The sequence below is a fragment of the Macaca mulatta genome, chromosome 17 (genome assembly GCF_049350105.2).
Source record: "Macaca mulatta isolate MMU2019108-1 chromosome 17, T2T-MMU8v2.0, whole genome shotgun sequence".
Classification (NCBI taxonomy): Eukaryota; Metazoa; Chordata; class Mammalia; order Primates; family Cercopithecidae; genus Macaca; species Macaca mulatta.
Genome location: NC_133422.1, coordinates 27,646,111 through 27,671,242, shown reverse-complemented (window position 1 = coordinate 27,671,242; position 25,132 = coordinate 27,646,111). Strand labels below are relative to the sequence as shown.

At 37.6% G+C, this 25,132-nt stretch overlaps 1 protein-coding gene and 1 long non-coding RNA gene across 8 annotated transcripts in view; one reads left to right on the top strand and one right to left on the bottom strand.

Annotated features, from left to right (window-relative positions):
- Window positions 1-1,819: 1,819 nt before the first annotated feature.
- The window catches only part of RB1 (RB transcriptional corepressor 1), a 175,798-nt gene continuing 152,485 nt past the window's right edge, over window positions 1,820-25,132 (bottom strand). For 3 of the 6 annotated variants that reach the window (XM_077973610.1, XM_077973611.1, XM_077973612.1), the window contains exons 17-26: window positions 24,515-24,633; window positions 21,140-21,285; window positions 17,717-17,862; window positions 13,785-13,889; window positions 12,569-12,682; window positions 12,312-12,475; window positions 10,355-10,385; window positions 6,898-7,040; window positions 6,344-6,393; window positions 1,820-3,688 (exon numbers count right to left, since the gene is read on the bottom strand). In XM_077973610.1, the coding sequence (XP_077829736.1) occupies window positions 3,615-3,688; window positions 6,344-6,393; window positions 6,898-7,040; window positions 10,355-10,385; window positions 12,312-12,475; window positions 12,569-12,682; window positions 13,785-13,889; window positions 17,717-17,862; window positions 21,140-21,285; window positions 24,515-24,633 (1,092 nt within the window). In that variant the 3' untranslated portion in view covers window positions 1,820-3,614. 6 annotated transcript variants of the gene reach the window in all.
- The window catches only part of LOC114673415 (uncharacterized), a 29,964-nt gene continuing 15,398 nt past the window's right edge, over window positions 10,567-25,132 (top strand). The window contains exons 1-3 of one of the 2 annotated variants that reach the window (XR_013407983.1): window positions 10,567-10,698; window positions 17,053-17,170; window positions 20,429-20,558. This is a non-coding gene — a long non-coding RNA (uncharacterized LOC114673415). Of the gene's footprint in view, window positions 10,699-17,040; window positions 17,171-20,428; window positions 20,559-25,132 lie in introns of those variants that run through there. The other variant, XR_013407984.1, reaches the window with a different exon arrangement.

The window sequence follows — 25,132 nt, the reverse complement described above, 5'->3', positions numbered from 1 at the left end:
ACAGAATCACTTGGCTTTTAAAGCTTTCTCAATTTTGGAACTACAGATAAAGGATTATAGACTTGTAATATACACAAAGGCCTTTTATACTTTGCATTAGACGAAGAGAGATACTTGAGGCCCATTTTACTATGACCTCCTAGTTGTTCTTCAGACATACCAGACATACTCCTCCCTCTCTCCGTGGAATGTTTGACTCCTGTTTGTGTCTGGCTCACTCTCTTGTCTCCTTCAGATCTTTGCCCAAATATCACTCAAGTCTTTCCCTGACCACTCTCTTTTAAATTTTAAAACTCCTTTCCCTACCAGCCTTCCTTGCCCTTCTCTTTGCTTTGTTTTTCTCCACAGTCTTTAATACAATCTCACATACTACGTATTCCTCATTTATTCATTCGTTTGCTCTCTTTGCCTGAAACTAGAAAGTCAGTTCTGCAAGGATGGGGATTTTAGTTTTATTTATTCATTGTTACAGCTCTAGCATTTACAGCTGTGCCTGGAATACGGTAGATACTAGTACGTGGCATTTTAAAAGAGGAAGAGAGTGTTGTTTGTTTTCACATATTTGGAAAAATATGGAAAACATATATTCTGTTTTTTCCTCTACAGATGGACTTTCTAGGTACTAGATCTAAAGTGGTCAATAAGAATAGCTAGGCCGGGCGCAGTGACTCACACCTGTAATCACAGCATTCTGGGAGGCCGAGGCGGGCGGATCATGAGGTCAGGAGATGGAGACCATCCTGGCTAATACAGTGAAACCCCATCTCTACCAAAAAATACAAAAAATTAGCCAGGCATAGTGGCAGGTGCCTGTAGTGCCAGTTACTCAGGAGGCTGAGGCAGAAGAATGGCATGAACCCGGGAGGTGGAGCTTGCAGTGAGTGGAGACCGCACCACTGCACTGCAGCCTGCCTGGGTGACAAAGCAAGACTCTATCTCAGAAAAAAAAAAAAAAAAGAATAGCTAGGCTGATGGCTACAATCTGGGGTGGGGAGTGGCTAGGAATGGGGAGACAGGTAACAAGAAAGGCAATTTCAGATGGTGGGAAATAGTGACAGATGGATGCCGTTGCACTTTTGAAGGACAATGATACAACACAAAGTGATGATTTTAGCTTGGTGGTCAAGGAAGCCCTCTGAGCTGAGTTCTGAAAGACAGAAAGGAACTGGCTTGCAAAATTGTGGGAAAAGAGCATTCTAGGCAGAAGAAGGAAGAAATATAAAAGCCTAAGGTAAGAATAGGCTTGGTATTTTAAAGAAAAAGGTTCAGTGTGGCTAAAGCACAGTGACAAGGAGAAAATTCTACAAGATGAGGATGGGAAGTCAGTAGGGGCTTTATAATTCCTGGTAAGTACTTCAAGTAGAGGAGCAATGTGAATCAATTTATATTTTTAAACAATCATTTTTGTTCTTTATGGAGTTTGACAAGAAAGAAAGAAAGGGAACAGGGAGACTAGTTACAAGTCTTCAGCAGTGGTTCAGACAAGAATTAACAGATGGTTCCTAAGTTGTTGACTTGATACGTGAAATGGAAAAAGACCAGGGTAGAAAAAAAAAGACTTTTGTTTGATTTTAGTTTATATTTTGAGACATTGGGTAGAGGGGAGTACAATTCAAGAGTTCTGTTGGCTATAAGAGCCTTGTCCTCTGTGAAAAGATCAGGGCTGAAGAAGTAAATTTGGAAATCTCTAGCATATAGAGCCCCTTAAAGGCTGAGAATGGATGAGATACTAGGAGAGTTATCTTCTATCTATCTTCTCCTAGATAGAGAGGAGAACACTAGTGTACTTCATACAAAGAACACAACATCAGACCAATAAGACTCTTAACAACTAATTTATTTTAAAATAGACAAACTATTAATTGTAGAAAATAGTAACATAGCAATTTTAAATGTATAGTTTTAACCAATACAAAAAAGCAATAAAGCAATAATATCTGAAGCATTATTTAAGAAATCTCAGTACACGATCTCTGAAGTTCCTAAAATTCTGGCACTAATTCTAATGTGAACTTAGAAGCAAAAGACCCAGAAATAGTAAGCCCTTGACCTAAAAACTAACTGATTTGTATGATATTCATGCAGAAATTAATGATGAAAGGGAGTAAAGTTTTCTAGTGCCATTGTTATCAAAATAACTGTCAAAATAGTAAGTTTGAAACTTAATTGAGCATAAAATAAAATTTTGTTTTCTAACAAGACCAGATTTCTTTTTAAAAATAATTCTGAGTTAGACAAAGTGATTTTCCTAAAAGCTAGCTGAAGCTACCTATTTTAAATTACAGCATCTCTAAATAAGTTAATCACACAAGATAGTTTAAATACACCTTTAGGTGTAGGGGAGGGGAGAAGCGCCTCTTTTTCTAATGCAGCTGTTTTAATTTGAAGCTTTTGCACAAAATCAGATAGAAACATTAATGCCTAACCCATAATGACCCTTGATTACTTGTAATTTTGGACTAGAAATAATGTGGCTTTGAACATGCCAGTGTTCGACCATACTGACTTAAAAAAATAAAAGATAGACAATTGCCAGTTCAAAAGATACATGGAAGACATGTACCATTCCACAGAAAACACAAACCTTCCCAAATTAAGAAGGACAGAATAATTTTGAGATGCAATTAGACAAATCTCTATGAAAAAAAAATTAAGGCTCCTATAGTTAACAGTCTGTTTATGGAGTAAAATTAATTTGTGTCTTAATTCTTCAGGACCCAGAAACGTTAGAAAGTGCACTTGGGATATACTGTGTTAGGGTCCTCTATATCTAAGATCTGGTAGAGCACTTTACTTTTTCAAGTACTAGATGAGTACTTTATAAATTCAGTGATCTGAATGGTATAAAAACCAAGAGTACTATCAATAATCCTCATTTAAAAACGTAAGTTGGATGAAGAAAATAATCAGTAAGTTCTTTTAAGTTCTGAGGTATGAAATCTGTGTCAGTAGTATGATAGTATCATGTGTTTATACTTTGCTTCCAGCTTTTATTTAATTAAAAGCAAAAATTTATAAAACAAGCACACAGTATATCAGATTCCAATAGTAAAATAAAATCTAATGTGTAAAATTAGTAATTTTTTTCTAATTTCTAATAATATCCATTTTTGCAGAAGGGTTCAGGATAATTTGGGTGAATGAGCAGTCAATCAAATTGCATTTGGAAGATAGGACACATTTGCTAAGGGTGTTCATGTTAAATTAAAACAATATACATATAAATTAATAAAAACAAGAGCAAACATCACATGTACGCTACAAAAGAAGGCAAAGTAGTCAGACAGGCATGGGTTATCAGGACTCCCACTCTAGGGCCATTCTTACTATCCATAAAGCACAGCAATTTTACTTTGGAAGTGGAAACAATCCGCTACAATTTTTTAAATGGCAGGATTTACACAAGATTTTTCAATCTCGTATAAATAACAATGACTAACATTTCAAGTGGCTTAGGAATCACCCAAACAATTGCATCTGCACACTTTATATCCACAAAAAGAACTGAAGATATTAAATGTGGCCATAAACAGAACCTGGGAAAGTTACAGTCACATCTGTCAAAGACAATGAATCCAGAGGTGTACACGGTGTCCACCAAGGTCCTGAGATCCTCATTTCTCTTCCTTGTTTGAGGTATCCATGCTATCATTCATTTTCTGCTTTTGCATTCGTGTTCGAGTGGAAGCTGGAAAAAGGACGAAGAACTGTTAACAGCATTGGTGGTACTGGGTAAGCTGGCAAGTGGCTGCCATACATATGATGCTAATGTCAAACTGATGGCGCTCAGGACCTTGCAAAAAGCAGTGGTCTTCATTCTAGTATTTGACAGTACTGTAGGGAGTTACAGTAAACAATAATTTATCGCATATTTCAAAATAGCTAGAATTGTAATGTTCCCAATGCAAAGAAAAGATAAATGTTTGAGGTGATACATATCCCAATAACCCTGATTTGATCATTACACATTGTGTACATGTATCAAAACATCACATGTACCCCTAAAATATGTATAACTATGATATATCAATTTAAAAAAAATCCCCCCCCAAAAAAGCAGTGGTCTCCAAATCTTTAAAAATCATATATCCCTGTGAGTAAATTTTTTTCCAAGCCTGTACCACAAAAATATGTATGCGTGTACAAATTATAAAACACATACCCCAAGCAAACATTAAAATGAGATAAATAGAACTTCTATTTTATGTACCCCAAAAGATGATCTTGCATACTTCCAGGTATGCCCCATTTTGCAGGCCACTACTCTAGATACAGAGGTGGCTGATGCTTGGCATATACTTCAGCAGACTAGAATACTCAGCTGGCCCAGACCAAATATGCCAGAGTGAGTAGTGGTATTCTTTACAAAGCTATAGTTTCCCTTATGTTTGGAGATGCCTTGCAGGTACTGCAAATACATCAGATCATAGCTCATTTAAACTGGGCATAGAGTTTTTGTTTTGTTTTGTTTTGTTTTGTTTTGTTTGAGACAGGGTCTTGCTCTGTTGCCCAAGCTGGAGTGCAGTAGCATGATCATAGCTCACTACAGCTTTGACCTTCTGGGCTCAAGCAATCCTATTACCTCGGCCTCTCCAGCAGCTGAGACTACAGGCACATGCCACCATGCCTGGCTAATTTTGGATTTTTTTGTAAAGATGGGGTCTTGCTATGTTGCCCAGGCTCATCTTGAACTCCTGGCCTCAAGCAGTCCTCCCACCTTGCCCTCCCATAGTGCTGGTATTATAGACATGAGCCATCATGCCTACCCAGGGCATGGCCATGTTAAAAGCATGTTATGAATTACAATAAAGACAAAGCCAGGATACTTATTTTAAATTTCTTTAAAATTCTTAACTCGATTTTAGAGGTAGGCATGAGCTCTTTATAAAGAAGCACATTTGGAAAAATGGAATGCCCTTTCATTCTGGGCAATCCAGCATTGTATGATGATCTTTCCTAAATGTAATTGTTTAAGAAAAGCTGAAGAGCATCCTCGAGACTCCATCTCAAAAAAAAAAAAAAAAAAAAAGAAAAAGAAATGCCTTAGCCTCAGGGGTTAAAATTCTGGCTGCTTTTTCACAATTTTGTAGATGTACAAAGGTCCTGAACTTTGGCCTGGCAGAGGAAGCTCGCCACCATAGCTAAGTGTGTCACTGGGAAATGTACTAACTATAGCAACTGAACTCTTCTCTAAGAAAATATACATGTTTTTACAGCTTTCAGCTCCTTTTTAAGTGCATATTTGTGGGTTCCAAAATGTTTCCTTATGTCTTCAAGGCCTGATTTTGGTTATAAGCCTCTTGTCTATTTTCATGTACGGAGGGGAAAAGACACAACTATTTAAAAGTTAAAATAGGAACATAGAAGTTGATATAAAATCCAAAAAGAGATTCGTTTATAACTAGAAGATTTTGTTTTAGTTACTTTTAATTACACTTTAAAAAAATACATTAAAAAAATTCTTTTAAATATCTTATTTTCAAAGTTAGTATCTACAAAGATGTATTAAAAGAAAGCCTCTCATTTTAATTTGTATTGTTCTCATTAGTGTGTCCTGTGCCCTAGGAACGATAGTTTTAACACCTATCTCCTGAATATTTGTCTTCTTTCAAAATCCCAGTTCCTTTTCCTATCGATGGGTCTGGCAGCAGATACCGGGAAATGTTACACTCACTACCATAGCTGCCTAAGACAACTCAGTAGTAGTCAGTCAACATTTTTCTCTTTCCTGATGTGCCTTCCATCTACTGTACTTGGATTAATTTTTTTTCTAGTCTCAGAGTAGTTTTGAATAGAATTCCACTTACCCTAACATTATATCACTCTGTATAACTTGAAAAATGACACAGTGTTCTTTATTAAAATTCTGATTTCCAGTAATGGAAACTTTCGTTTGAAATTGTTTTAAGATTTGCAAATAAGGAAAGTTTAATAATGGCAGAATCAAAGGTTATTCCTTAAATAAGGGTGATGATGTTTACATATGCTAGGTTTATAAAGCCTTTCCCTATATCTAATACTCCTAAGTAGTTCCTCTTTGTAGTTCTGCTAACATATTTTGTAACTGTAGCCATCTGTGTTGAATGTGGTCAAGCAATGTTTCACTTCTTAGTCTTTCCGCACGAAAGATCACAGGAAGAGTAAAAATGACCTTCACTTTGCATCATACACTTAATCCACAAATGTTTGTAGGTAAATAATATAATCTTGATTGAATTATATTTTAAATGCATAAACAAACCTGCCAACGGAAGAGATTATACATTCCTTTATAGAATGAAAAGACTTCCTGCAGTGTACACAATTGTTTCTTTCATTTACACAAGGTGAAATAAGTACTTACTCATTTCTGCCAGTTTCTGCTGAAATTTGGACTCCCCTGGGAGATGTTTACTGCAGATTTAAAAAAATGTAAAACATTTCATGTGTATTTATAAATGGAAAACTCAAATTTCCAGTAACTGACGCTTTCGATGCCTTATTTTAATGCTATTATTTTAGTGAGTAGCTTTTAATTTTAAAACTTAAAAACTAACCATCTAAAACATAAATGTCACAAATTTATGATGCTATATATTTTTTCAGTGGTTCTTACAAAACAGTGGTTAATATTTTTAAAGAGAACATTTTTAAATTTAATGTTAATAACAAAATTTTATGAATAGCTTTGTAAAAAAGATCAGGGTTTATTAGTTATCTTCACTGCATGTTGGTACACGATTTGTAAGGTGTTTTTAACTTTGCACTACCCTCATATCTATTATTTTGAGTCATTCTCACAGCTGCCAAATAAACTTGGCATGAAAGAAAGTGGTATAAGTCAGGAGCAGTGCTAAGACTCTGGATTCCCCAGATGACCATCTCAGCTACTGGAAAACATTCAAAAATGGTTCCTACCTTCCATCTGCTTCATCTGATCCTTCAATATCAAAGCGTAGTTTTTTCAGCGGTTTAGGAGGGTTGCTTCCTTCAGCACTTCTTTTGAGCACACGGTCGCTGTTACACACCATCTGATTTATTTTCTGGAACTTCTCAGAAGTCTACAAATTACATAATTCTTTACTTTAAATCATTAAGTGCCAGTGTTTTGTAGTTAGCAACCTCAAGTTATAGTTTGAGGTGTGTCAAAAATCGGGCAGAGGTAATCACTTCATTTTAATTTTCTGCTTCATTGGACCAAATAAAATATATGAAATATCTAAAAATCAGAATAACTACCTAATTCCCTCCCCAATTAAACACCCACTCTTTGTAAATCCTCCTGTCTTTTCCCATGCAGCTCACATTCTTCCTCCAGCAACTGCCTAATCTGCAAGTGCTGGTTCCTCATTTTCAGGACCCACTATACAGGACTACTTTTCAGAAGTAGGCAAGTCAGAATAGCTTTCTGGAAACTTGCTTTTGTCATTTTTTTTTTTCTTTTAGGCTATTACATAACCAGAGGGAAGGTCACAAGAATTTGATAAGAGATGATGTGTTCAACGAATAATAATTTTTGATTCACTTTGTGGGTATTATGTTGACAAGTCATATAGACTTTCTGATAGAAATTATATCTGATTTGACTGATAGATTCAACAGTGAGAATTAGCTTTGCCAATTATGCTTTATTTTCCAAAAATTAAATAAGTGAATTCTCCCAATATTAAATTCAAAACAGGTTTTGATGGTAAATCTATCTGGAGCACATATACAATTTAACAAAAACTAAATCCCATGCTGCTATTAAATGTATAATATTTTAAATTATCAGCTTTAAGATATGGAAGTACATTCAACTTTTTCCCAATTATTTTAGAGGTTATGGCAAGCAAAAATGTTTGAAGACCACAATGTGATACCTAGCCAGCTCCAACTGTCCTTATAAGGTCCCATAGCTCCTTTGTAAAGCCTCACAGCTGCAGCCCATCATGAACTATTTGTAACGCACATTTTAACATTTGGTCATTTGGCATACAAACTTTTACCTCTCCCTAGTTACTTGAGGCAGTGTGGTGGGCAGCCTCTCAGATGGCTCCCAATGACCCCACCTCCTGGTATTCACCTCCTTGTGTAATCCTCCTCCCCTCATGTGTGGGCTAGATCTACTGTTGTCTTGCTTCTAACCAAAATAATATACCAAAAGTAATGGGCTGTCATTTCCAGAATTAGATTACAATAAGACTGTGACCCATCTACCCCTCTCTTGCTCTTTATTTCCCTGCCTCCCTCAGAGTCCCTGCTCTGGGCAAAGCAAGCTGCCATGTTGTGAGTAGCAAGTAGCACTATGGAGGGGCCCAAGGGCAAGAAACCAACAGGCATCGAGGATCAGCCAACAGCCGTTTGAGTAAGTCTGCCAGTGAATGCTCCTCTAGTGGAGCCTTGAGATGACTGCAGCCCCTGCTGACACCTTGATCACAGACTTTGGAGAAACTCTGGTCCAGCTAAGTCATGCCTAGATTATTGACCCACAGAAATGAAGGTAATAAACATTTGTTTTAAGTCACTAAGTTTGGGGGTAATGTATTATGTAGCAATACATAATATAGGCAGTCTTCGCATTCCTATAAGAATATAAGCTCTCTGGCCAGGCGCAGTGGCTCACATCTGTAATCCCAGCTCTTTGGGAGGCTGAGACAGGGGATCATGGAAGCCAGGAGTTCAATACCAATCTGGCCAACATAGCAAGCCCCTGTCTCTACAAAAAATTAAAAAATTAGCTGGACATGGTGGTGCATGCCTATAGTCCTGGCAACTTGGGAGGCTAAGGTGAGAGGACTGCTTGAGTCGAGGAGTTTGAGGTTATGGTAAGTAGGTGACAGAGGGAGACACTGTCTCTAAAAATAAAAATAAAAAAATTGAAAATATAAGCTCTCAGGGGAGTGGAGATGGTGCAACATATTAATAGTAATGCATACTGAATATGGGACTGCTGAATTAGTGACTTTAATGGAAGGCCAACTAGTGTTGTAGATTTGCAGCCTAGAATAAATGTTTCAAAGCAAAGCTTTCCCTTGGATCTCCTAGAATGAAGCCCTGCCACTTTCATTGAGGCAGGATCTCATGTAAACAATTCCTAATCAGTGTACCAGAAAAAGAATATCCTAGAAGTCTGAGAAGTCTGAGAGGAAGGACAAGCAAAAAGTGCATATGTATGGAAGGAAACCAGTAGGCAGGGACAGGCTGGTGACATTTGGATATCGGGCTTACATTTTGGAGTATCTCATTTCAAATCACACTCATAATGAGTGAATTTCAAAACTGTTTTATAAAATTCCTGTGAGGTTATGTACATACATACATGGTATCATAGAGAGATATTTGTTCTTTGTCCCCGGTTCCTGGAACAGAGCTCCTAAAACCCTTCGAATTTCCTGAGTGATAAGGGTAATGGGACCCTCTTTTGTTCTAATGAGGTGATACTTAGTGCATACCTAGCTAATTTAGGATGAAGCTGGTTGCCAGAAAGACCAGGTCTTGAGCAGAAGCTTGGAACTTTCAGCCCCACCCTCTATCCAGGGATGGGAGGGGGTTGGAGATTGAGTTAACCAATTATGCCTACATAATGAAACCCCTATAAAAACCCCTCAACAATAAGGTTGGGAGACCTTTGGAGTTGGTAAACATGTCTAAGTGCTAGGAAGGTGGTGCACCCCAACTCCCCAGGGACAGAAGCCCCTGTGCTAGGGACTCTTCTGGACCTCACCCTATATAATACTTCTTCATCTGGCTGTTCATTTGTATCTTTTATGATGAACTGATAATAGTAAGTAAAATATTTTCCAGAGTTTTGTGAGTAGTTCTGGCAATGGATCAAACCTGTAAGGAAGAGGCACTACTGGAACCCCCCAACTTTGTATCCAAGTCAGAAGGAAGTATGGTGTAGCCTGGGGACCTGACGCTTGTGACTGGTGTCTGCAGTGAGACCAGTTTTGTGGGACTGAGCCTTGAACCTGTGGAGTCTGATGCTGACTCTGAGTAATTAGTGTCAGAATCGAATTGAATTGTAGAACACCAGAGAGTTGAAGATTTGTGTGAGAAAAAAATCTTACACATTTGGTGACAGAAGTGTTATGAGCAAAAACAGCTCACGTATATATGTATGTATATACACAAATGTATATATGTATTATATAACCTCAAATGAATATTTAGAAAAGTTTTGAAGTTCACCAATTAGGAGTATGATTTGAGATTAGGAGTATTTTATATATATATATATATATATATATATATAAAAAAAATAAATTTCTATGCAATATGCCTGGATGAGGTGTTTGAATAATTACATTTAGAAACTCGAATTATTGAAAGCTTTAATTTCTTTTATACTTACAATGCATACTATTATATTTCATAGAAAGAAAATACTCACCCCAAATGATTCACCAATTGATACTAAGATTCTGTCAAGTTAAGATGAAATGCCAATTAGTAATAAAAAATCATATACAATTTTGCAGAGACGAGCATAGATACATCATTCTGAACTATTAGGAATACTAAATTAAAGGTTACCTCTACCCTAGAACTACTGACAAACTATATTCATTTGGGAATTATTGTAACAGTGCCCATTTAATCATATACTCACCTAGTCTCTTAGTTTTACAGCAAAAGTTATAAGTCTGCAAGAACATATTCTGCTATTGCCCATATTTAGGGAGGGCAAAGGAAAGTTTCAAGTTTACCCCTACTGAGTTCTTCGTAAATCAATGGGTAAGTTATCAAATTTCTTTCATATTTTCTCATTTAAAATTCAAGTAATATTTGGAAAAAACTTACAATATTAAGTAATAATCAGAATTCTAATTAGCCTCTATATTGATATAGTAAAGGCTATCATATATCATATATGGAGTCAGAAATCTTTATTAGTCTGTCTTTATTTGAACCATATAATTTATGTTCTTGATAATAAATCTGAAGAACATCATTAGACTGACATGACTCAACAAAGATTTGAAAACATGAACACGGAACTAGTGAATATAGAGAATTTTTTGTCCTCTAATTCCTTGATAAGTGGCCATCATTCTACATATAATATTTGATTAACCAGAACACCTAAATGTACCAGGTAGTGTTAAGATGCTCTCCTAATGCCTGGTCAATGATTTATTAGTTAGGATGTTCAGAATGTGACTTTCTTGCTAAAGAATACCAACACAGAATTTATTTCACTAAGGATCAGCAAGTAGCCATCATTATCACCATAATATGGACTAATTATCACTATTAAAGAAAACTACCTAAGTATACATTTTCATATAGTGGCATGGAACAATGTAAATTTTCTTAAATAGACATGACGTGGCATCTTAGCAGCTTAGAACAAGTAGTAGGTATCAGTACACAGATATCCAACTACAAGAACACCAAATAAATAAAGGATGATACAGAGGCACATGAGAGCATTTGTATCATATTGCCAATTATTTCTCACTTCATATTTTTCTGTAGAGTTTGAAATTTTTATAATGAGTACGTACTACTTAAATAATTAAATATACCATGCAAATGTTTTCTGAAAGGCCAACATATTCCCCTTTTCTTGCCCATTAGGTACAACCATATGGGCTGATAATTTCTGAGATGAGACTACATTAACTATACTAGCTAATCTGCCTCCTACTTTACACAAATAAAGTCAGTTTCAAATAGCCCGTGATAACATATAATTAGTCAATTGAAGCACTTCAAAGCCAGAGAGCACTTGTGGTTGGATGTGGAAGATAATATAATGATTTGTAGTTGCACACAACCTTTCATCTGAGCATTTAAAACAGCTTCATACTCATCATTTCCCTGATCCACAGCACCCTTGTGAAGTACAGATAGAGACCTGCCCAAGGTAAAGTGGTAAAGTGGCCGCCAGCAGGATTAGGGATGGACCTCTAAAGACTTAATTGACAGTAATCTACATTTAATATAACAAGCAAAATGAACAAAATCCACAGGAAGCAAAATTTACAGGACATCCAATAAACTACAAACTAAAAGTACTCAACCTAAAGTAACCTGCTTTGTTTAGCAGATTGGCTACTTAGAAAAATATGAAAGTGTTTTGAAACATATAACCAAACTGGTTCTCAAATTGTTTACAAAAGAAGATACCCTAACAGTCAGGAAATCTGATAAGTAAATGTGTAAACTCATCCAAGTAAATAGATTTTCTTTCTCTCCATATTCTTATTATGTTACTTAAATAAGCAAATAGAGTTTCAAGAGTCTAGCTTATTTGAAATGAAGAAAGCTTTATATTTTTTATTCTTGGATCAAAATAATCGCCCTCTCATTCTTTACTACTTCCATAAAGAGAAAACACACACCTTGATCTTGGAGTCATTTTCGTTGGTGTTGGCAGACCTTCTGAAATTTTATATGGACTCTTCAGGGGTGAAATATAGATGTTCCCTCCAGGAATCCGTAAGGGCGAACTAGGAAACTTGTAAGGACTTCGAGGAATGTGAGGTATTGGTGACAAGGTAGGGGGCTAGAGCAAAAACAGAAAAGTAGACCATTTATTTAATGTTTTGGTGGACCCATTACATTAGATTTTTCCAGTCAAAGGATACTTTCGACCTACCCTGGTGGAAGCATACTGCAAAATATTTGTTTTCAGTCTCTGCATGAAGACCGAGTTATAGAATACTATAATAGAATCATACTCCTCTTCTTTGATCAAAACACGTTTGAATGTCTGAGAAAGAACAGTAGAAAAAAAAAAAAGTAAAATTTACTTGTTAAATGAATTTTAAAATTTCTACCTTTAGATTTTCTTTTCTAATAGTTTATAATACTTTTTGACTGATAAGAAGCACATATTATAAAAGAAAAAAATAATCTAAAATTACTTCTTAGGCTTGGATTATAGCTGCTCTCCGAGAAGTGAAATGTCACAGAATGATTGAGAGAAATAGCCAGGCAGCAGCAGATGGAATAGCTGGCCATCTAAGAAGACAGGAGTAGACAGGCTAGTAGAATGGAAAGCATGATCAAAGGGAATCAAAGGGCCAGAGCTGAGCGAAAGCCAATAACATTATGTATCAATATTTGGACTACATTCTCTGGCCTGTACCTCCTGGTATTCCCCCCAATCTATAAGGGTTTAAGTATGCATTACTCAATTGCAAGAAGTAGACATTTAGTAAAGGCACTATATTTTAGTGATAGATTTCACTCAAATTTTAGGTAAAAACACAGAGGTTATATCAGATGCCTCTGATATATACAATTAAAATGATTGAATTTAGAAAATAACTTCAAACATACAAACAAAAATGACTTGGTTTGTATTACTTTTGAAAACTCCAATAATAAATGGGAAAAATATCCCACAACTCACTTTCCACAAAACAATATGAAATATGTCATACCAAGTATATTTTACTACTACTATTTCTCTAAAGGGAAGGTAAACCAGAAACACAAAATGTGTTTATACTGAACATTTTTATTATTTATTTGCAAGGCTGCATTTATATTGGCTTTTCCTATAAACTAATACAAATAACTTCAAAGAATATCTAATGTTCTATGACTCATGTCAAGTTTATTACAAATACCTGCCTATTACAGGGATAAAGTATTACTTGTTAACTTTATTAAAAAATATGGATATGGATAATTTCATTATTTGCCTTATCTTTCCAATTCTATTTAAGTTACAAATAAATAATATAACAATTTTCATTTGTGAATTTACAAAATAAGGTCAGAATATATGATCTCATTAATGAATAAAATTACCTATGTTATGGATACGGATTTATCAAAAAAACTTACTATGGAAAATTACCTACCTCCTGAACAGCATGAGGAAGATCCTTGTATGCTGTTACGATGATTTTGAATTTAAGGTCTATATTCTTCACTTTGCATATGCCATACATGGAACACATCATAATCTAGTAAATAAATATGATGTAAAAGTAGTCAGAATTTTATTACATGGTTTTATTCTTAAAAAATACCATTTTCTTTCTTTTAGCCTCAAAAAAGAAAAGTTTAATTTCCTATAGAGTTATTTCTTTCCACACTGAGCTCAGTTTGAAATTCTACATGAAATGTTTAACCCAAAGTGTGTTTAAAGAACAAAATGCAAATCACAAGGCTCAATTATTCAGGACTGATCACCTGGCTTGTAAATTACCCTAACTTTGGCTCTTGTCCCTTAAATGTTTCCCAGAAAAGCTGAAACTAGAATCAATTAATTTTGTATAACTAGCACTTTAAAAAGCCAGATGTGAAAACGTTTCAAACTATCAGATAAAATAATATTGAACACACTTGGTGGTGGTGGTGAGGAGGCCATGGTGACTGGAAGGGCATGTAAGAGAGTCTTATGTATTGCTGACAATGTTTTGTTTCCAGATCTGGATGCTGGTTATATAACTAAGTTCAGTTGATGAATTTTTGTTAGAATGTATCCTTTTGATACACAGGTTTTTACGTATGTGTATTACATTTCAATAAAAGATATTTTAAATGCAAAACTAAGTTCTGAAAATGATTCCCTGTGACTTTAAAACATCAGACATTATTTGTATGAACTTTACAGCCTAATTTAAGTACTCATTACTTCTGCAACATTCTTGCTCTTACCTACTATTGCCAAGAGTGCCAAATAATCATCTTTTGCTTGGCATCCTACAGCCAAGTGTAGACAGTGTAGTACTGGCATAAGAATACCTTATGTAGATCAATGAAACAGAATTGAGAGTCCAGAAATAAATATTTACATATTTACAGTCAACTGATTTTTTGACAACTGTCAATGAGGAGAGAAAAAATCTTTTCAAAAAATGGTGCTGGAACAACTAGTTATCCACATACAAAAGAATGAAGCTGGACTCCTACCTCAACTATATTAAAAAATTAGCTCAAAATGGAGCAAAACCTAAATGTAAGAACTAAAACTATAAACCTTTTGGAGGAAAACAGGGATAAATCTTAACAACTTCAGATTTGGCACTGGTTTCTTAGATATGACACTAAAGCATCAGTAACAAGAAAACAACTACATAAATTAGACATCATCAAAATAAAAAACTTGTGTTTCAAAGGACACTACCAAGAAAGTGAAACAACTCACAGAAAGGAAGAAAATATTTTCAAATTATGTATGTGATAAGGGACTTGTATATAGACTACATAAAGACCCCTTACAGTTCAATAATAACAAGACAAATAACCCTATTAAATAATGGGCAGTCTGGGTGTGGTGGCTCATGTCTGTAATCCCAGCACTTTGGGAGGCCCAGGTGGGTGACTCACTTGAGCTCAGGAGTTCGAGACCAGCCTGAGCAACACGGCAAAACCCTATCTCTACAAAAAATACAAAAATTAGCTGGGCGTGGTGGTGTGTGCCTATGGTCCCAGCTACTCGGGAGGCAGAAGTGGGAGGAACACTTAAGCCCAGGGATTCGAGGCCGTAGTGAGCTATGATCATGTCACTGCACTCCAACCTGGGTGACAGAATAAGACCATGTCTCAAAACAAAATGGGCTGGGCATGGTGGCTCACGCCCGTAATCCCAGCACTTTGGAAGTCCGAGGCGAGTGGATCACAAAGTCAGGAGTTCGAGACCAGCCTGACCAACATAATGAAACCCTATCTCTACTAAAAATACAGAAATTAGCCAGCGTCGTGGCACACACCTGTAATCCCAGCTACTCAGGAGGCTGAGGCAGGAGAATCGCTTGAACCCGGGAGGCAGAGGTTGCTGTAAGCTGAGATCATGCCACTGCACCCTAGCCTGGGCGACAGAGCAAGACTCCGTGTCAGAAATAAAAAATAAAAATTAAAAAAAAAAAAATGGGCAAAGGGTCTGAATAGACATTTCTTTAAAGAAGATATACACATGGCCAGTAAACACATGAAAAGGTGCTCACGATCACTAGCCATCAGAGAAATGCAAATCAAAAGCACACTGAGATGCCACTTTATACCCACTAGGATGGCTATGATTAAAAAAAAAGATTTAAAAAGTTGGTGAGGATATAGAGAAATTGGAACCTCATACATTATTGGTAGGCATGTAAAATGGTATAGCCACTTTGGAAAATGATCTGGGCATTCCTCAAAAAGTTAACATAGAATCATCATATGACCTAGCAACTCTACTCCTAGGTATGTACCCAGGAGAAATGAAAACATGTACATAAATGTTCACAGTAACATTATTCATAATGGCCAAAAAGTGGAAACAGCCCAAATGTTTATCACTTCATGAATGATAAGCATAATGTGGTATATACTCATACAATGGAATATTATCTGGCAATGAAAAGGAATGAAGTACTGATACAAGCTACAATACAGATGAACCTTGAAAACATGCTAAATGAAAGAAGCCAAACACAAAAGACCACGTATTACATAATTCCATGTGTATGAAATGTCTAGAAGAGGAAAGTCCATAGAAAACAGATTAATATTGTCTTGGGCTTAGGGGGTAGGGGAATAGCGGGTGACTGCTTGAGGGTATGGAGTTTCTTTCTGGTGTGATACAAATTCTAAAATTGATTGTGGTGATGTTTGTACAACTCTGTGAATACACTAAAAACCACCGAATTGTGCATTTTAAATGGGTGGTTTTTATGGTGTGTGAATTATGTCACTAAAGCTATTAACTATATATATGTATATATATTTTTTTTTTAATTAGAAAAAAAAATTTTCTGAGACAGGGTCTTGCTCTGTTACCCAGGCCGGAGTACAGTGGTGTGATCTCAGCTCACTTGCAACCTCCACCTCCTGGGCTCAAGAAATACTCCCAGTTCAGCCTCCCAAGTAGCTAGGACCACAGGTGCAAGTCACCACACCTGGCTAATTTTTAAATTTTTTGTAGAGATGGGGTTTTGCCAGGTTGCCCAGGCTGGTCTCAAACTCCCGAGCTCAAGCGATCTGCCCACCTCAGCCTCCCAAAGTCCTAGGATTACAGATGTGAGCCACCGCACCCAGCCAAAAGTATATTGTTCTTATTAACCTATTTTATAGAGAAAAAGGAGGATATGAAAGATAATTCTCTCACTGTAAACTAATTGATTTCATTCATTCATTCAATAGGTATTGTTTTAAATCAACTGATTCTTAAGTCTCATGCTTTTTTCACACTAAAATGATATCCAGCTCACTACTACACAGAAAAAGCCTATAAGAAGATTCTTCACCTATTTTTTTACAGGTAAGATCTTTTGTCTCATTAAATAAGTAGTTACTAAAATATACTCTTGAGTGTTAAAGCTTTAATTTGTAAGAATTACAACAAAAATGTAAATGGTAGCCAAAAAATGAACATATATTAAGTCTAATAAATTGATCTAGTTTCTCATTTGAATCTAATATTTTCTTTAGAAATCACTTAACAAGGCTGGGTGCGGTGGCTCAAGCCTGTAATCCCAACACTGTGGGAGGCCGTAGGCAGATGGATCACCTGAGGTCAGAAGTTCGAGACCAGCCTGGCCAACATGGTGAAAACCTGTCTCTACTAAAATACAAAAATTAACCAGGCGTGGTGGTACATGCCTGTAATCCTAGCTACTTGGGAGGCTGAGGCAGGAGAATCACTTGAACCTGGGAGGCAGAGGTTGCAGTGAGCCGAGATTGCACCACTGCACTCCAGCCTGGGCAACAGAGTGAGACTCCATCTCAAAAAAAAAAAAGAAAAAAGAAAGAAATCAGTTAACAAGTAAGTAGGGAGGAGAGAAGGTGAAGTGCTTGATTTTCTTACTTGGTCCAAATGCCTGTCTCTCATGAGTTCATACTCATTCTGCAGCGTATGCTGGAAAAGGGTCCAGATGATGTGTTCTAGTTCTGGGTGCTCAGATAGAAGGCGTTCACATAGTGTATTTAGCCGGAGATAGGCTAGCCGATACACTGTGGGGATAAGAAGAATTAGTCATTTTTACTGTTCATTTTGAATTACAAGTAGATTTTTTTCAAATCATGAAATTGCTCTGATTATAATGCTGTTAAGTAGCATTTTAACAGAAACCTCATTTCTGCCACTTCCCCCCCCCCCCCCAGAGAAACACGTTTACTGGTTTATTATGAAGGATATTACAAGGGATACAAATGAAGAGAAGGGGCATGGAATTTCCTTGCCCTCCCCAGGCATGCTTTTCTCCAGGAACCTCCAGCTGGGCAGATACCCAGAAGCTCCCAGAACCAGGTCCTTTTGAGTTTTTATGGAGGCTTCACTATGTAGGCATGAGTTTTTTAAAAAAAATAGGTGTTTGGGGGAACAGGTGGTGTTTGGTTACATGAATAAGTTCTTTAGTGGTGATGTTTTAAGATTTTTCTACTACTATTTTCCTTAAAAATAATTGATTCCTTGTGTTAGCACAGTTCTAGGTACATATAAGGCAGAATGATACATGCTGAATTAACTATTATGGCATGAAATTGGGGCAGAGGTGGGAAGTAGTGGAGGAAAGGTCATAAGACACTGTAAAATTAGGCCAACCCAGTAGGGTTTGTTTCAGTTCCATTAATAATCACTCACCATTGGTCATTCCCACTATCAATATTAAAGAGGAACAATCTTTTTAAAAATTATATAATTGCCAGTGTCTATGAATTTTTCCAGTCCTAAAAAAATTAAACCACACATTTCTCTATAAAATACCAATGGAGCATACTGTGTTGAAAAGTGGTAAACTTGTAGATTACCTAAGTGTAAAATGACTGCAATATGTAATTTATTTAGTCTATAAAAACTACTGAAAATGCAAATTTGGCAAAAAGGAATCCACAAAATTGAATTTTCCTTCATCTACTTTAAATATCATATAAAGACCCTTTATATGTCTCTTTCAATGACTTGTAAAAGCTAATTTTAAATTTTTAAAGCTAACAATTTATCTCAGTGGTCTTAAACTTTAGCATACATCAGACTTAGCTGGAGGATTGTTAAAACAAGGTTTTGGGGGCCCTATCTTAAGAGTTTCTGATTGAGCGGGTCTAGGTTGGAGCCCCAGAATTCTCATTTCTACAATTTCCAGGTGATGTGGATTCTGCTGGTTGGGAATGACACTTTGAAATCCACTGCTCTAACCTAAGGATAATATCTGACAATATGCCTGTAAAGCTCAGCATAATTCTTACTTGAATAAAATCAGGAAAAAGATTATCATGGAGGAACATGACCTTTTACTGTCTTTCAAAGAGCTCCAAGTGGGTGTACACTAGGAAGTATATGCGCGTGCACAGACACTCAAATCAACCTCCCCACCCCACAATATATATACACACTCAGAGAATGCTACATGACCTGGTTACTGGCCTTCTTAAAGGTCCTGAAAATATCCACTAAATGTGTCTGCAGTAGGCAACAACACACTACTTTTGTATGTACATCACACCGGCTGCAGCAGGGAGGCATGGATGGGGCGGCATGCTCCAGGAAGCCCGGGGGAGCTGGGGACAAGTAGGAACCCCGCCCCTTCCGAGTAGGGACAGGAGCTCCCCAGTGCTTCTGCAGCTGCCCAAGCCACCGCTGCAGACCCAGGCATCCCTGTGCTCTCAGGGCTGGGGAGCAGGTGGGATCCCACCCTCCCCAGTGCAGCTGCAGCCACCCAAACCATGGCTGTGGACCCAGGCATCTCTGTACTCTTGGGGGCCTGGGAAGGCACCCCCCTCACCGCCACCGCCCTCACAGGCTCAGAAGTGCCTGCTCCCACTGCCTGGTTTCTCCCTGCTGCCAGCGCCCACTCCAATCTCGGAGCAAAGTCAGGGCTGAGCCTGGGTGCTGTCACAGCCCAGCCAGGTGTGCGCACGCTCAAGGCAGCGCTGACACACCAGCCCCTGCCGCCTCAGCCCTCTCCAGACTTTGAGCGCTGACAAGCATGGGGGAAGCCAAAGCGGGGGCTGAGGGCAGCTTGGCACTGGCCTGCACGTGCCCCTTGGCGCATGGATGGCAGCAGGAGGCAGATGGGCCTCCTGTTGAGGCCCCACCTTCAGGCCAGGGAGTGCCTGAAGGCTAGGAGTGGGCGCTGCCAGTCCCACAGACCGGAGTGAGGACTTGTGGTACCTTTTCTGGGCCCACTAGTGGCTGCCCATGGACCAGTTGATACGTACTTTCTCCCCACTGAGGCCCATAGAAGCCCGAGGCTCAGCCAGAGCAGAGCAGAGGATGAGACGATGGGACAACTAGCTGCAGAGAGGAGCTACCCTCTCTACTGATAGCTGAACACTTGTCAGGACCAGCAGCTGCAGAGAGGAGCTACCCTTTCTGCTGAGAACTGAACACTTGTTGGGATGACCTGCCTGCAGAGAGGAGCTACCTTCTCTGCTAGGAGCTGAACACTCATCCCGACATTGTGGTTACAGAGAGGAGCTGCCCACTGTGGGTCTTCTTTAAGCTGTTCTATTGCTCAATAAATCTCCCCTTCATCTTGCTCACCCTCCACTTGTCTGTGTACCTCATTCTTCCTGGTTGCAGGACAAGAACTCAGGACCCACCAAATGATGAGGCAAAAAGGACAGTACCACAAACAGGGCTGAAACGTGCCCCTTGCTCACCATGTTGCGGATAAAGAGAAGAGCTGCGGCCCTTCGCGCAGCCCAGAATTGGGAGCTCCCTGAGCCAGGGCTGTGACTCCCTCTTTGGGGCCCTGTGGTTTCTGGCATCTCCAAGCTTCTGGGGGCCACTTTATTGTTCCCTGATGCCAGCTGTGGAAATTGCTTGTGGTGTGTCTGGTCCAGCTGCAGCCTCACAGAGAGCCAGCACCTGCCTGCCCCGCTGCAGGAGCCAGTATTTCTGACTGTGTGCAATGGCCAGACCTCATGCTTGCTCACACACCCCTCTCTGTTCCACGTTTGACTTGCTCCTGGCTGGCATGGGACCCAAGCCGGTAGTGTGAGCCAAGTGCAGCCTGTCAGGCCAAGGGGGTGAAATGAGCCCAGTGGGCCTGAGCAAAACTCGGTCAAAGGCGCCACCGGCCACAGAGGTTTCCGGCCAGAAAAACGACTCTGTGAATAGTCAGGAAAGATCTCACAACATTATCATTTCCATTTTATAAATGAGGAAACTGAGCCACAGAGATATTAAGTGACTTGCCCAGTAATGTACCTAGAAAATAGAAGAAACATGATTTGAACCCAGTCAGCCTGGTTTCAGAGTCCATGCTCTTGAAAAGAATCATCTACTAACCTTTTTTATAAAACAGTGAAAGAGAGGTAGATTTCAATGGCTTCTGGGTCTGGAAGGCTGAGGTTGCTTGTGTCTCTGCATTTGCAGTAGAATTTACACGTGTAGTTGAACCTTTTTTCTTTGGAGATCTTACAGGAGAAAGATACCTAGATATATTTAAAGGAAAAGTCTTCATTTGAAGTTGGCTAAGAATCACAGACTATACACACACTTTAAGGTTGTATACCCAGATACATCTTGTCTATTTAATTGGTATTGTATATCAAATTCACTGAGCAGACTACTTAAATGTAAGCTGGGAAAGATATATTAATAGGAAAACTGCTTGTCATCATCATATCTAACTCTATTTTAATAAATGGCTTTTCCTGGGGATTGCTGCCTTATTAGAAAAAATAGCTATATATGTATAATGTACAATTTTAATAATTATAGTGGGATTGAGACCATAAGATGATTCCAGCTAAAAAAAAAAAAGTATTGATATTAGTGTTACCTTGTTTTTGTGATTCTCCCCAAAATTTTTTTAGTTGTAACTAAATACGGTGATAACTTAGATATGGTTCATATCTAAGATTTCAGTTACACACACAGATTTACACACACCTAAATCACACAGTACAGAATTCTATGAATTAATACTTCAAATAACATTATTCAGACAGATTTACACCTGTATACTAAATATGTCAGGCATAACTCAAGGCAAGGATATTAGCAAATATTATCATTCTGTGCTGCCCCCTATTTAACAGAATAATCTAGATCTACTTTCTGATTTTCTTTTGGTAGTTGGCAAACAAACTTATTTTTAAAGACATAAATTTTAAGAACAAAGGAACAGGAAGTAGAATTTATACCTTACTATGGATGTTTCTACAACATGTAGTATATTAACTAGTACACTAAGAAAAGCAACTCATTATCACAATGATTTTAGAAGGACCAGTGTCTGGTCTATTTTCCACTTTGGATTTTCATTCAGTTTACTGACAGTATCGTAAACTGGCTTAACTTGGGCAAAGTTAGTCTCTGAAGTTCTAGGTGTAAATATCCAATTACCTACCAGATGTAACTACTTGAATCTCAGACTTAATAAGAACAAAGCAGAGCTCTAGATTTATTTTCCCATCTCAAAGAATAGCTCCACATTACATCTAGTGTCTTAAGTCAAAAATCTAGGAGTTATTTTTAATTTCTCCATTTTACAAATTCCTGAAATCCAATGTAAAACCAATGTAAAACCTATTAATTTATCTCTAAATATACCCCAGATCTCTCCATTTCTATTTCTAACACCATACCTTAGACCAAGTCACTTACATCCCTCATCTGAACTACAGAAATAGTCTCCAAACTGGTCTCCTCGCTTTCTGCCTTGCCCTGTCCCTTTCTTTCCTCCAAACCCACCTGTACTTCAGATAGCAGCCAGAGAGTGGACCTTTAAAAATACAAATTATAGCAAGCTGCATTTCTGCTTAAATGGCTTCCCACTGCCCTTATAGAATCCAAACTCCTTACTATGGCCTGTGGGGACCTACAAGATCTACCCCAGCTTGGCTCTTCAGTCTCATCTTGCACCATTCTCCTCTTCCAATACCCCAGCCACACTAGGATTTCTTTCTTTCTGTTCCTAAATCCAACTAAGTTTGATCTGCCCTACAGCCACAGCACTTGCTGCCTGGAATGCACATCATAAAGATTTTTGTCTGGCCAGCATCAGATTGCCCTTCAGGTGTCAGGTCAAAATATCACTTTTTCAGAGAAAGGAAAGTGCCACTAAACATTCTATCACCCTCTCCATTTCTCTCTTTCACAACACTCTGTTTATCTCTTTTATAGCACTTACTATACTCTAAAATCATCTTACATCTTGGTTTACTTGTTCACTGCCTGTGTTTCTCCTCCAGAATGTAAGCTCTATGAGGGGAAGGACCCAGGCCATCTTACTTCTGTATTCCCAGTGCCTACACCACTTCCTGGCAGTTAACAGATGACTGCTTCTTGAATTAAAAAAAAAAAAAAAAAAAAAAAGGCTTAACTTCTTTATATAAAGCATTACTTAGGAAACAAATGTATGCATGAAGGCAGGGTCTCCATATGCCAGAAACACTTTGGGTACAAGTTAGCATGAAAATGACGTCTCTGGAAAATGGCCCCTGCACTAATACAGAATACTGTAATGTCAGTTCCTACACACAATTAAACAGAAACAAAATATTAGGCACATTTCTGTGAAAGGCAATGTAGCTACAGTGATTAAGAGCCTGGGCTTTGGGATTAGATAGCTTGGGTTTGAATTCTGTTGACCTTAGGCAAGTTATCTTATTTCTCTAATTCCTATTTTACATTTTAGATAACAGGCTGACAGCAGTATCTACTACCTTACGGATTGTTATGAAGATTAAATTAAAAAATAAATCTTAAGTACTTAGGACACTGCCCAGCACACAGTTAGTGATTGCTTTTGTGAAAGGAAAATAAACACTTGGGACCCCAATTCACTATGCCAAAAGGAAAAAATTAAGCTGAAAGCTGAGTCACGCAAGAGACTGCCTTTCCTTTTGTTCCCACACAAATAAATACAGATAAAAGGTTAAATACCTCTACAGATAGCGACTCTAAGTTCACCTTATCTTATGTAAAATGTCAATTCACTCAGCATGAGATGGATAGATAATTGACTATTTCTCTACCAGCTTTTTTTCTCTTGCAACATGTGGATTACCATACCCTTTTTTCTTTCTCCTCCAGACTAACTTTCCCATTTAAATATTGGAGCCCTCAAAATCATCATTGGAGAAAGGCACAGATCTCTCTCCTGGGCATGTCCTTAATCTTGGCAAAATAAACTTCTACATTGATTGAGACCTGTTTCAGATACTTCTGGGTTTACATTTTCTTTTCCCATCATCGTCATCAGCACACAGTAATCAACTGTGTATTAGTCCACATCCTATACTTCTCCCTACACTTATCCTATGCTTCACTCCAAATGGTCTGACCTGCACGCTCTGAAAAATGTTTTCTGCTTCCTTTGATACTTTTGAGTTCATATCATTCTGACTCTTGGAACACACTCCTCTGTCTCCTCTATCCTCTCCAGTTTCCATGTTGAAATCCTATTCCACCTAAACTGCCAACTCTGCCATGAAAACTGCTCTCATTATGCAAATCCTAGGTGATTCAGTAGCACTCTGTACTCTTTTATATGACTTTATTTGGGTCATGTATCTTTTATTACTAACTTCTTAAAAACAGAAACAATGTATTATTCAAAATTCTATTTCCTACGGTTTATAGAACCTTACATCGCACTTATGCTTAAAATCTGTTTGTAGTTTGAATGGTCAACATAACATATATTTTGCTTACATATCTGCTGCAGTGTGATTATTCTGGAGAGGAAGATTAAGAGGACAAGCAGATTCAAAGTGATCAGTTGGTCCTTCTCGGTCCTTTGATTGTTTAATAAGATCAAATAAAGGTGAATCCTATAAGAAACATGATGAGATTAAAACCACATTAGTAAGCATAATTTTCCCAGGTACATATCAAAATCATATTGTTTGACATGGTAAGCACTATGAATTTTAGGCACAATTGAGAGTGGCAATTTAAAAGTCAGAATGAAATATTTTTCTCCACTTCGAAATTCCCAATTGACAATTTTTGTACTTTACACACACAAAAAAGTAGAAAAATGTATAACCTTCAATGCTTATATTAGAAAATAAGTTAAAAGTTACGGGGAAAGACAGAAAAAAAAACAAAGAAAGTAAAAAGAAAGAAATGAAGACATGAGCAGAACTTAATGAACTGAAAACAAAGATAAAACACAGTTTGGTCAACGAAGCTAAAAACTGGTTCTTTGAAATAACTAATAAACAAATCTCCAGTCAGATTGATCAAGATCAAGAAAAGAGATAGATAGGCAGTATTAGGTATGAAAAATGGGACAGAATCACAAAGATTAAAAATAGGGAATTATGA